The following is a 13,952-nucleotide window of genomic DNA, read 5'->3' as shown; positions in this document are numbered from 1 at the left end:
CAAAGCATGCGTGCAACACACGCCGGGCAGCATCAATGACAGCCTGCCCAGAGCCTGAGCTGCTGATCAGAGCTTGTACCCGATTGTACCTTTTGGGTGACACGCTGAGGGTAGAGAGTGCAATCCAACTGTGATCAAAATAAAAAAGAGTAGCAAGTAAGTACTACCAATTTATGTAGTTTTACCAATACAAAAGTTTAAAACTCGGACAGACTGCAACATATGCTGTTGCACAGAGCATGAGAACCACGCATTTGCAAGGAGCCACAGTTCCCTGTACTAATCATCCAAAAATTCCGTCAAATTCCTTAAAACCAGTGGAAGCATCAGCCTGATGAGGCCCTTTACTTCCAAATGGGCTCGAACTGACCAGTACACTTGGTTGGCCAGTTAATTTTCCTATTTAAAATGATAAGCCATCAGGAAGAGCAGCTGAACTTATAAACGATGTGGCTACATTTTGACCACTTACGCTGAGCACGCCAAAGGAATACATGCAGCTCAAAACCTCTATAAAATAATCATGGCAGCTATCACCAGTATTCCCAAATGATATATATTCATGTTGTGCTGCACTGGTGAGCTCTATTAAGAGTATGTCGTCACTGTCTCCATAGTAACTATATTTCCAAATAGAAAACAGCAAAGGGAAATAAACAATCGTGTAGTGTGGAAAAACAGATACACAGTAGTGCTATGGATTTTTACTTGCCCCTTTTTTTTTCCAGGAGAATATGTATTTCAGCTGCATCTTTATCACCCATAACACAACTCCCCTACACCATGATACCAACATCACATATCTTACTTGTCATATTTTGTGTTTGTAAAGCCAGTCCTTTGAGCCATTAAATATTAAAATGGAAAAAGTGCACGAGATGAATAGAGATGTATGATTTATCTTCAGCCCAATCATTCTGCTGAGTGCAGCAGGAAGCTCAATATTAATAGTTTCCCTACTTTTATTTTAATTCCCCATCTCAATAATGACACTACTATCCGATACAGGAGTCTGCTTGAATTCTCTTAAAGAAAACAGTATTTACAAATCTCAGGCAGCAGAAACAAGTGCTTTTGTAGTGCTGAGATTGGCTGCTAGTTCTGTTTCCATAGAAATGAACATTCACTTGCTGAAAAATGGGGGGGGGGGGGGGAGGGGGGATGCTTTAAAGAATCTTCTCTAGTTTGTAAGGCTACATATAGTTCTGGTGGAGTGAAAGAGCAAAACTAGAATAAGATACTGCTTAACAGGCAAACATCCTGATATGATTCTTTTAATACGCATCATTATGACTGTAAACAAATCCCAAGGTTTGCATAGAAGCTCATTCATTCACATAATTCACATTAAAGAAATTATCTCTGATTTTACTATACACATCTTAGAGTAAAAAAGAAAAAAACAAGGGTCAGCTGGAGAGGCAAGCTAGCAGTGGGATATTATTTAAGGCTGTAAGCCGCTCTCATCAAGCAAAAGCACTAAGATTCCTACCCAGTTCCCTTGTTAGACATGGCACCTCCTCATATGTTGGCTTTTGAAACTCCTCATTACATCCCACCCAAATTATTCCATCCCTAAGTGTTTGAATGTGCCTTCCACCTCGTCTACCCTCCAACAGGATCTGTCAGACACTAATGGTAACTCGTCCTCCCCCTCCTCTTTACCATTCCATGACAGACCAGTTCAATAAAGGAAAGAGGTAACATAAGACTAAAGGGACTGCTCTCACTAGATCCCCTCTAGCACACTGAAGAGGTAGGATATTAAATTTACCAGTGTGCTAAGATGGCAGGAAGGAGACCTTTTCCTATCCTCCCTGTATTTCTCCCACATAGCTAAGCATACCAACATGATGTTTTTTAAAACTCTCCAGTGTTAGATCATGTTAGTACAAAATTTTTTTAAGCATGTATTGGTTTTGACTATCAATATAGTATGGAAAACATTTTTTGTATTCAGGTTGTTTAAAGCTGCAAGCTTTGACTCTTTATTCCTTTTTTCTTCCTAAGTACATGCTGGATAAAAAGACTGAACAACTGACGTAAGTATTATTTGATGAGAGACTCCTACATCACATCTCTGGATTCTCAGAAACTAGGTCAACACACCAAATATTCACTACCAGGGAAGAGCAACTCAGGACTATGAAGAAGATGACATCTTCTGAGGTTGTATTAACAAGTTCCTCCCTATCCATCACATACTGAACAGGAGCCCCATCAGTACAGTCACCCTACTTGGGACAGTAACTCCACCTAGCAAAAAGCCATTAATTTTGCTGTTAAGAAAGCTCACTATAGAGTTTAATGATATTACAGCCAGTTGAAGTGTTTTTGTGATTTCCACTCTTCCTTTTCCCTCCTCTACTTGGGAAAGACAACCCTGTTCCTCCTCACTACCATCCCAAACCTTAATACAAAATATACAAAGCACAAAAAAAAAAAAAAAAAAAAAAACCAACAAAAAAAAAAACCTCAACACTGTAACAGATGTATTTAGCCACTAAAATTTGGCCTTTATCCTGAGATAAAATTTGGCCTTTATCCTGTAACAGATGTATTTAGGCACTAAAATTTGGCCTTTATCCTTATTCTTTCAGGAGCTTGATAAAGCTCCTGAAAGAAAAGTTGGAACCAAGGCTACAGAAATTCAACAGTGACTTTAAATCTACACAGGCAAGCAGTAAATACAAATTGTCCTTCAGAGAATAATGAAGCACAAAGCCAAGATAAAGCACAAACAATGGAAGAATAACTTTTCAGTAACATTGAAAAACTGCCTAGATGAATGCAACAGATGAACTAGGTTCAAGCCAAAACACTGAAATCAACGTATTAAGGGGGATTCTGTCATTTATGGTACCAAAACAGAATCACAGTAACTTCTGCATAGAAAAATACATAGTTTATACTGTCATCTGTGTTTTGCACATGAGATAAAAATAGCTTCAAAATAAACTTTCTTAACTCTCTTAAATGGAGACAAAAAGGACACAAGTACTATGTTAACAAGTTCAGCAATACGGTATATATATTTTCATATATTTAAATTATTTCAATGCTTATATTCCCCTTTGTGACTTTCTCTGTTCTCCTAAGAACTACCAACAGAAAAAATACACATGTAAAATGCATCTCTGAATCTCTCAAACCCATGAAACCTACACAGCTGTATTAATGTTAAATGCAAAAGATAATTGTTTACCCTATCATAAAGAGTACATTTACAATCTAACAGAAAATAAACATTTACATTTTTATGTAAAACGTTCTTCCTCAAATTAGAATGCTGTGGGTTTTTAAAAATTTTTACAAATGAATTTTTAAGTGTTCAAAACCAGCAGTGTTTTATTTCAAAGCAAAATGCAGCATAAAAACTCTTGCTCTGTCAAAGAAAAGGTTACAAAAACACTTTCCTTTGAACCTACAGTCACTTCTGTTTTCACACTAACAAGAAAAGGGTGAGAAAATTTTAAATGAAAAAGGTATCTTTGAAGACACTAAGGAATTATATGCATTCCTCAAAATATTTCTACTCTTGAACAGTTATACTTTTTAGATACAGCAGACCATAATCAACATAGCTATTTTGAAAGACAAGCTAACACGCAGAAACTCTTCCCAGTAAAACAATATCTACTGATTCCTTGCAGAAGACAATGACACTTCCAAAACTGACTATGCTAAAGCCACTGCCACAGCACCTCCTTTGTTTTGCTGTTACGTAACACTTTTTTCATAATTTAGTTTTAAATTAAATTTTCATACTAAAAAATACTGTAGCAAAAAAGCAGTAAGAAGCAACAGGGATTTTCTGCATAACTGGTTGTCTTTTCTTGAAATACACCAAAATAAGGACCTCAAGCTCAATGAAGTCTTAACTTCAACAATTAAGTTGTCTTTGAATGCTGCAGTCTCCTATTTCTGTAATTTAAAACTCCATGTATTATAACCATGAAGCATCATTTTAACAAAGTATTAAACACATCCATCACCAAAGTAAATTTTTCTCTTAGAAACATACTAAGGATAAAGGTTCATCTGATCTTTTTTCACGTACACGAACACTTTGCAACATTCTTCTATCCTCTGCTGAGCACATCTGTAACTCGTTAAATGTTCACTGCTTGATTCCATGCAGTTTCAACACCTTTTCCAATTGTATTCTGACCACAATCCAGCAAATAGTTCCAGTAAAGTGTACAAGCTTGTTTCACCATGTGTCTCATTTTCTTAGCATTTACATGTTGCTATTCATCCATCTCAGACTGATAACGATAGTATTTAAATACTTATCTTGCATTAATCTAAAGCTGACTATAAATACACGGACTTTCATACTCACCACTGATGTTACTTAAAATCATATTGTCAGAGTTTCTTATTTCATCAAATTTTGAAAAGATTGTTTGCAACCTATAAAGAACAAAAACAACAAAGGATTTTTATATCTCTGAAATACCACTGGCAATTGGTAAACACAGAAATCAGTTTATTAGCATATATAAAGCAGCAATGCAAAATACACAGGGGATTAAGTGCATGAAGAAACAATTCCTGAAGGATTGCTCTTTAGCTAAGCATCTTCACAGAAATGCACAGAAAACAAAGTAAACTTAGCAAAGAACATAAACTGAGTATTGTTGTTAGCATGATTAAAAATAAAACTTCTATAGTTCAGATTCAGTAATGGCACATATTGGCTATATATTGTGTGTATATATATATATATATATTCACGCTCCGCAATAAAAGGTTACAATTTCAACTACGGAATGTTTACTTTGAAGAAAAAAAAAAAATATTGCTATTTCATTTGTTCCAAGACTATTAATAATTTTCTTCAAAGTTTTTTTTCCACAAAATTTCCTCAGTTTGGCTATGAAAAAAGCTCTGTGCTTGTTAGCACTTCCACAGGGAAAAAAAATTGCAAACAACAAAACTTTCTTCTAAACTTAAGATACACTAAGCATTTAAACATGTCCAGCCTGCACACTACTGATTTTAACTGTCACAATAGAGAATACACTGGAAATGCTTCGCTACATATAAACAGCAAACAGACAAATAAAACTCAGAATAAACCAAACCAGAAACTCCACAAGCCTACATTTACAATCTAGTCCCACAGGGCAAAAAAAATAGTGTTCCATCAAGAAAGCTGACAAAACACTTCAACAGCCCTTTCTCATCACTTCTGCAGGAAACTCAATAAAAGCAGCGGAAGTATCTCCCAGAAAAATGTAACCCACGCATTAACAACAGATTTGTACTGACACCGTTCAGCTGCAAACAATTGAGAATATTTTCTTGTATTTCTCCAAAGGCTTCTCTGAATTTTAGACTACTTGGAATATGGTAATACGTAACATGCACGTGGGATTTTTATCTCCAGGACTATGAGGACTGAATCATTATTTTAAATTAACAAAGTTATGAACTACAAATCACACGACAGTCTGCAGGTCTCCAAACAAGTACAATTCAGCTACATCAGAAGAACCAGAGACTACGCTACCCAATTCAAAAGTTGCACTGATAGGCTGTCTCTACAATTCACAATCCAAACTGTTTTATGACAAAACAAGAAAAATGGGTAAAAACTACACCTGGGTATGAAAAGTCTTACAAGGAGAAAAGTCAAGGACAAAAATTTCACTTCAGCATTTCATTATGTACACACCACTTTTATGCAATGATCTGTGTAGAGAGGCAGTGCACTTTCACTGCATAGTCTACATTTTCTGAGACATGCATATCCCTCTCACTCAATGGGACCCCATTTATCTAATAAAGCTCATTTACCTAATAATGAAGAGAGTGATAAAATAATGAAAGAAAGACAACAGCATACAAAATTTGAGCCTTCCCCCAACCTTTCCAACAATTTAGGACTCTCATGATGCATTATTTTTATTTTCCAAATACTTGAAAGCAATATGCTACACAGCAAATTTGTCCTGGACTTAGTAGGCCCACAAGAACTATACAGATCTCCACAAAAAGGTCTACCCTACTGCAAGGATATAAAACAACACAACCAAAAACCCTCTTAATCACTTAAGTCAATAACCCCTCACACAAACCACAGTTATTCTACCATCTCTACTTATCTCAAAACTATATGTAGCTCAGTAGTAGTTTGCCTAAACTTTCCCTAGCACACTTGCCAGCTTGTCTCTGGAACCTATTATCCCCTCTCCCTTTTGCAGCACCATTGCAAAATGCAGCTATCATAAAATGTCTTAAATGGCAGCAATTCACAAACGTCACTGCTTTACTATTAAACCTCAAGTTTTGAAAAGATCAATTTTGCAAACCAAAGGCAGTATATTCTGAAATGGGGTTTTCTGCACTTCGACTTGAAAAGTAAAACTTTTGAAATGAAATGGTTTTGGGGTACTGGAATTTACTAATGACACATGAAATCCCATTAACATGCTATGTGCTTTCAACCGTACAAAGCAAGAAGTTCATATGAGAATCAATATCTATAATAATGCATTAGACCATCTTGCTTTCATAACAGTAAGTTAATGTGTTTGCCTCATATGTTTGTGTTTATCAGGAATTGTTGTGAGTTCCTGTCAAAAGTGCTGAATTCCATAGCAAACACTGCATTAATAGCTCACCTAGTTAATGAGAAAGACTTAATAGTGTATCTGCAAGGCTAAAACTGTCATCCCAAGAGAAACTAAATATGATTAGAGAGATTAACAGATTTGCCTTAAAATTTCACTTTGATTTTTATATCCTGTAAAGCTGATGTTATCCACTTGGCACAAATATTTTAGAGAATTCGAAAAAAAAAAAAAATTCCTGCTCTTTTGAACTTTGTTTTCAAAAAATGTTTCCCTGAGTGTTTTAAACAGAAGCAAAAAGCAAAACGCTTCCTTAAAAATATTATAGAAATATACATGTTGCCTCTCACTCTGGGCAAAATATTTGATAAAGTATTAACTAGAAACAACCAAAAAAAAGCGTTGGTTAGCACTGGATGCTGCATTGTCAATGGTGCAGGCTGGAGAACAACACACAGTACTGCCACTCCTCAAACTTCCAAAGCATGTCATTACGACCAGAGACACACTCTACAGTATTTGCCATAATTGCAACAACAACAGAAGAGTCAATTATAACACAGCTGTCAACATGGTAAAACACTACTGTAGAACCAACCCTCTCTTTAGAAGAGCTTACAGGATCTGTAACTACTACTTTGCAAAGTCTCTCACAAGTTTCTCCCTCCCTCTCCTCCCACCCTGCTCTTCTTAGTAGCTTCTCATTTCTTCACGCAGTGACAGGCAGCAAGGCAGTATGGGTGAGAGTCTCTAAAATTATTGCAACCACCGTCAATTTAAGAATGTTTACAGGAGGTTCAGCTCCTGGCAAAAGAGAGCCTGAGGAATCCAAGAAATTCTACAGGGCTGGATGAAGACCAGTTTTACTGGCAATAAGGAACATTCTTTGAGAAGGGAAGCATTATTACTCTCCTTCATCTCATATCTGCACACCCAACGTAATGTGGCAATCATAATCTATCACTGAAGTCACCACATATCACTGATGTACAGAAATATTATCTCCTTTTCCAAAACAGGCATAGACAGCTGTTCTGCAATTTCTCATACAGACGGGAAAATCCCCATTGACAAAAACTACACGTTTGGGACAGCAGGTACTTCTGGATGGGCTGTCAGTGAATGAATGAATGCATGAATTTGCAATACTTTGAATGGGAGCTCCTGGCAACCTGCCAAACCCTCTTCTCCAGCAGGTGACAGGTCTCAATCAAAATATTAACATACTGTGGTGAGGATGGGCAATAAGAGGAATATGTACATACGCTGCTAGGAGACAGCTGACATGCACACCCATGGAAACATGGATGCTTCCACAAATTGTGCACAACACTTCACACTGAAAAGCTATTATTCATGACCATGCTTGATGGAGCTCAACTGTTCACACGAAAGGCAGAGGTGGACATGTAAAAGTGTGGACCTTGTGGTGAAGAGCCACAAGAGCACCACTCCCCAGTCAACAGCAGAAGGTTAAAGAAGAATGGGTGGTAACAAGTCTGTTGTTCATGTCCCAACTGAGTCTAAAGCAGGAAATGGCCCATGTGAAACTTTGCAGTTTTTTCTCCATATTTCCCCCTTCCAAAGGGAAAAAAAAAAAATGTCTTGAAGACATGTGTCCACATCTGGACACACAGATGGACCTCATCTACAACTTGAACTAGACAGATAAGTAGAATGCGCATACCACATAAAATGTGGTATTCAGAAATGCATACTGCAATATGCTTCAACATTTTAGGAAATGAAGTTTTGGCCCTAGACATAGGAACTAAACAAATGGCTGCTTTTTTACATTTCTTTCTCAAGCAACAGTGGGGAAATTTGTCAGATGAATTCCTCAGTGATAAAAGATTTTAACACTAAGGCTAAGTAACTGCTATCCAGAGCCACATATACTATTTCCATTCAGGAAAGATCAGCCACATAGATTCCATACTGTAAAACATTCAGTTTGGCCCATAGAGAACAAAACCACTTCAGTATTTTTGGCTCACTGAACAATAAATACAACATCCATTTTCAGTGTTCACAAATATATTAGCACTACTACTTTCAAGTCTGACACCAAAGACGATCAAACCTCTCTAGCAGCAATTAAAACAAAAGGGAAAACAACATCCAAATTTCCAACCACTGTTTTTTCTGAAAAAGGAATATGCTTCAAGCAAAGAGCATAATAATAAACTGAGATTTCTAAGTTAAAATATAACAAATAGAGGAACTCACTAATTTTATTTATAAACAGAATCAGCAATTCATCTCAGTAAAGAAGAGAAATACACTAAAGAAAAATAAATAGTAAATAAGTAGAATCGAACTACAAAAGTAAGATCCCATGTTTTATTCATTACTTAGATTCTGACAGGTCCAGTAAAGCCCTGTAGAAAATCCAGTATCTTCCACAAAGGCAAACCCTACCAGGTGCAGATTAGAAAACCTTTTAAGCCTACTATTATTAAAGTACTGACTGTATCTGGCTTTGTACAGACATAACATGTACATACCATTTGCATGTTTAAGGAAGTTGAAGTTTCTCAAAACAATGCTTGATTAACTTTCCTGCCTTCCTTTCAGCAGACAGGAGCTCTTCTTTTCAGTGCTCTAGGATGGAGTGCATTGAAGCAGCAACACACAGCTCTGTAATGTGCAATTTGTTATGCAAACTACACAAGCCTACGTTCTATTGATTCATGTGTGCACCAAACACTAAAGTAATAGATTTTTCTGCTAATATTTATGTTTACATGTAATTTTTAATGCACTGACTTACAGCAAAGGAGCTGCAATGCAGTTCTTTAAGGCTGAAATCAACAACTGAAAGCAGCCGTGTCTGAACTACAGATTATCTGTAATACTTAAAACCCTTAAAACCTAGCCAGACACACACATGAACACAGACTCCCCTCAAAATAATGATGATACTCTACATCAAAGGTTTTTTTTCCACAGATCATAGCTCCTGCATAACCACCTGAAAATTTTACTGCATCTAACCAAAGGGAAAACCTCTGACAGGCACAGAGGAACAAACACCTTAAATGAGGTCTGCCTCTGAAGGAACAACAGTCTGAGCTACCACAGAGCTAATCTGTCTTTCCTGAGCTTTGTCAAACACCGCCTTAGTTGTGTTGAGGAGTAAGAAGGGACTACAGGAACTCTGCTTTCTGTCAGGGATAGAAAGGACAGAGTGGCAGTCTCATGTTTAACTCAAGCAAATCATAACTCCCCCCTTTATCCCAACCTGAAACCTACTGAGGATGGACACAGCATTGACACTCAGCTCATGTACTATTTAACACTAGTCCTGACTGTCAGGTGCAAAACTGTTGAAGATTTAGTGGCAACAACCCATTTAACATGCACCAAGTAGAGTCTTGCTTCTTTATGTAAATGCAAATTATACAACCATGCTTGCTTTCAGATCAGGGGGAATTTTGTATTCAGCTGATTCAGACAGGAGAAACAACAACTTGGCACCTACTGCAAATAAATCAGAAGCTGTTGATTGTCCTTAGGATACAAAGTTTCTATGGTGTTTAATCATATTTGGATCCCAAGATGTACTCAGCTTTTATCACATGGTGAGTACTGAACTTAAAGTCAGTCAGACCCAACATTCATTGCAAAATGGTTGTGATATCTGCACTCTTTTATTCACTGTTCCAAAAGATATCTAAGGCCCTATCTTAATGCAAGGAAGATCTTCTCAGATATGTTCCACTTATTTTCTAGGAAACTTATTTTTTTAATTGTAGTAATAATATGGCCTATACTTCTGTGGTAATCAAATAATCCATAACTAGTCTAAAAACAAGACTATAATTAAATAGAAGAGAATGTGTGCAACTTATCATTTTCATACAGTAAACTTGTGTCTCAACAGGCTGAACTCTGCCTGGAACAAGAAACAATAAATTCAACACCCTTCTTCCATGGCACTTTTATAGAACATTAGAATAGTTTTGGATCATTCAGTTCCAACCCCTCTGTCATGGGCTGGGATATCTCTCCCTAGACCAGGCTACTCAAAGCCCCATCCCATCTCACCTTGAACAGCGACAGGGTATTCACACCTTCTCTGGCTAACCAGTTCCAGTTCTCACCATCCTCACAGAAAAGAATTGCTTCCTAATATCGAACCTAAACATATCCTCTTCCAGTTTAAAGCCCTTGACACTGGTCCTATCATGTCCTTGTAAGACGTCCCTCTTTAGCTCTCCTGTATGCCCTCTTTAGGGTATTGGAAGGTGCCCGTGAGTCTCCCAAAAGCCTCCTCTTCTCCAGGCTGAACAATCAGCCTGTTTTCATAGCAAAGGTGCTCCAGCACCCTAATCAATTTAGTGGCTCTCCCCTGAACTAACAGGTCAATGTCCTCTTCATGTTGGGGGCCCCAGAGCTGAATACATATTTTGATATATTATCAAGCTGTATTTGACTATCCCACAAAGGACCATTAAAAACTAGAGCTCCTAGTTTTTTAGATGGGCCTGAAGAGGCACTCATCTGATGCTCCCTCTGACACCAAGTAGTAGACATATCCAGCTTTATCAAGAAGTGAGATGGAGGTCATAATAAAGTGGTATGCTAATATATAAGGGGTTAACACACTTTAAAAAGCATAAATTGTTTTAGCCAGGAATTTTAAAGATTTTATGGAATAAACAGTCTTTCTCACTATATACAATTTCAAGCTCTGTCTAGCTTTCTTAATTAGTCAAAGGTAGAAACAAAACAATGGCTAATTTTCTTTCATATAAACTAGTCAACATACAACACAGGAACTCTAGTAACATCATACTGAAAGGCAAAACTAACTAGAATGTAAGATAAAAATTACAGTAATTTTAAAACAGAGTTTGAAGTGAGTTTAAAATTCAGATAAAGAACAGTAAAACATAAATGTCTTAGAATTACAAAATCAGAACAGCTAGCTCACCTTCCGGGAGGAATTCCTCTTTTTGCAAGATCTATTCGTACTTTTTCTCCCACATGTCTATAAACCTCTACAATGGCTAGTATGGCAGCATCTCTCACCTGTGAACAGTTTAAATTGTTAATTTCAGAGTTACAGAAATCAAAACAACATTTTTTGACAGGCCACTAATCTTAACAGTTTCTATGTCCCTGTATGCCAATTCAGTTGAAACAATGAGTGTGAAAAGGAAAGGAAATACAAGTGTTATATCAAGATGGCATTTGTTCCGAGTTAGAGCATCCCCAGATGGTAAAAAATCCTAGAAATAACAGCTTTAGAGGGAATTTCTGGATCTGACGTAAGAATAGCATTTGTGGAAAAAATGTGCTTTATCTAGGACTTGCTCACAGTGGGCAATACTTTCAAAAGTTAGCTGCTGCACTCAGTCTTGACATTTCATCTTGCTTTCATCTGTTTTGACGCACAGCAACATCCTTCTGGAAGACTAAGACTGCCCACAAGAGTGAACCAAAGTGATCACCATTTTCTTTACTTATTTCAACTGGAATCTGGTATGACATCAGCACAGCAAACGGAATAGTGCAAGACAGTGGAACGGGAAAGAACAGGGGAAAGAAGGGAGAGAGTGCCTCTTTAAAAATTTTAAATCATGGTCATCACAATGAAAACTGCCAAAAATGCATTTTAGTAAATGCCATTATTCTCTATAACAAATGTCTGGAATAAATTTAATATTGTTCTTTGCAGCAGTTCAAACTAAACATATAATTGCTCTAGCAAGATATGAATTACATCTTTATTAATGATCAGCAAACAGGACAAATTCTCAACAAAATTTCTCTAGAATAGAACAATGCTATTCAGAGGAGATGAGAACTTTGCTGCATTCAGAAACTAGGCATAAAGACCAATCCTGTTTATAAGCCCATCTCCTACCAATGTTATCTTCCCTTACTGTATTCATAGTCTTTTCCCTCAAACACAACTTCAGATAAATGAAGACATTTTAACCATTTCCACTGGCATTTTCTGAGGTTCAGATGCCACCATTAGGAACTACTTCCTGATTTTTCACTGCAGATGTTTTTGCTTATGTTAATGATTTTAATGACAGTCCTTGCATGTTCTCATATGTCATTTGGGTTCCAACTGGAAAATAATTACATATAATGTTAACTTCAGCAAATTTAGCAAACTATTGCAGGTTACACATAAGGGCTGCTTCTGGGTGTAATTTTTTGCGTCAATAACTTTTTTATTTCCTTTCAATATGATCTGTAAGAAATAACTGCTTTCAACAATTACTAGTTTCCACTTCTGAAGACAAAACTAAAGGGACCAGTATACCATGACACAGCTGCCTTTGCAACTTTACTTTCATCTTCCAGTGAATGGACTGATTAAAAAGAAATTCAGTTTACTTTTTGTCATGGTAGAAACAATGATCTGCTGCACACAAGCACTCTTATCAGCTTTTGTTTGAATGCTTATATTTATTTTGCTTTCACTGCTCTGTCAAAGTATAAATGTTCAAGGCCCAGTATGTACTGAAATCCTTACCTGACTATTGGAGTCACCAAATGCTACACACAGATGTGGTACCAGCTTGCTGAGGATTAATGGTTGTGCACCGTAACTAAAAAAAAAAAAAAGAGAACAGTATTTTTTAAGAAAAAAAAAACAGGAAATAATTTTTGCTGAAGTTTAGATTTTATAGAATACAAACTGGCATTAACCAAGCTCTGTCTCTCTCTTACTAGCCCTTTGTCTACTTTTAAAGAAAATAAAATTTCTGTAACTTTAGTCTTTCTTTCAGAAAGCCCGCTACTTAAGTTGTTTGATTTTTCCCATGTATTAATTTAATTGAACCAGACTCCCTAAAGGATTACTTTCAGAGAAAAATGACATTCAGAAGAAGGATAGAACCATTACATCTCCATAGAAACAAAAAGCTTACATGTTTAAGGTAGCAACAAGACACAAACACACTCCTTCTCGGGATCGGTAATTCTTGTGTTTAAAACCAACAGCAAGGCGTTCCCAAATGTACTATAAAAGCAGAAATAATGGTCTTTAATTACCAGGTGCACAATACAATGTAATTCTATTCCATATAATTACATTCATAATAGTTGCAAAAAAAATAACAGAAGGCAGGTCCACTGGAAAAGTGATAAAATGAACTTATGAAATGCACAATATGGAACACAACACAGATTAATTCTAGACCAAAACCAATTCCTAAAAATGTCCTTCAGCAATCTAGCTGAGTATTTGCCATGTTTGAGAAACAGCTATTAAAACATACAGAATTGTTACAGTTAATGCACACAAAACAAACATTAACATCACAAACTATTGATTCAAGCAGAAGTTCATATATTCTGTTCCTATATTGTGTTTCCCTGCCAAAATTTCCTCATATCCATTTT

At 36.5% G+C, this 13,952-nt stretch overlaps 1 protein-coding gene across 37 annotated transcripts in view; it reads right to left on the bottom strand.

Annotated features, from left to right (window-relative positions):
* The window catches only part of CLASP2 (cytoplasmic linker associated protein 2), a 143,110-nt gene that overhangs the window by 102,179 nt on the left and 26,979 nt on the right, over nucleotides 1–13,952 (bottom strand). For 36 of the 37 annotated variants that reach the window (XM_030265220.4, XM_032746787.3, XM_072925882.1 and 33 more), the window contains exons 4-7: nucleotides 13,478–13,569; nucleotides 13,081–13,156; nucleotides 11,521–11,618; nucleotides 4,346–4,416 (exon numbers count right to left, since the gene is read on the bottom strand). In XM_030265220.4, coding sequence (XP_030121080.1) covers nucleotides 4,346–4,416; nucleotides 11,521–11,618; nucleotides 13,081–13,156; nucleotides 13,478–13,569 — 337 coding nt within the window. The remainder of the gene's footprint in view (nucleotides 1–4,345; nucleotides 4,417–11,520; nucleotides 11,619–13,080; nucleotides 13,157–13,477; nucleotides 13,570–13,952) is intronic. The other variant, XM_072925912.1, reaches the window with a different exon arrangement.

The sequence above is a fragment of the Taeniopygia guttata genome, chromosome 2, assembly GCF_048771995.1.
Source record: "Taeniopygia guttata chromosome 2, bTaeGut7.mat, whole genome shotgun sequence".
NCBI lineage: Eukaryota > Metazoa > Chordata > Aves > Passeriformes > Estrildidae > Taeniopygia > Taeniopygia guttata.
This window is presented reverse-complemented; position numbering and strand designations above follow the sequence as displayed.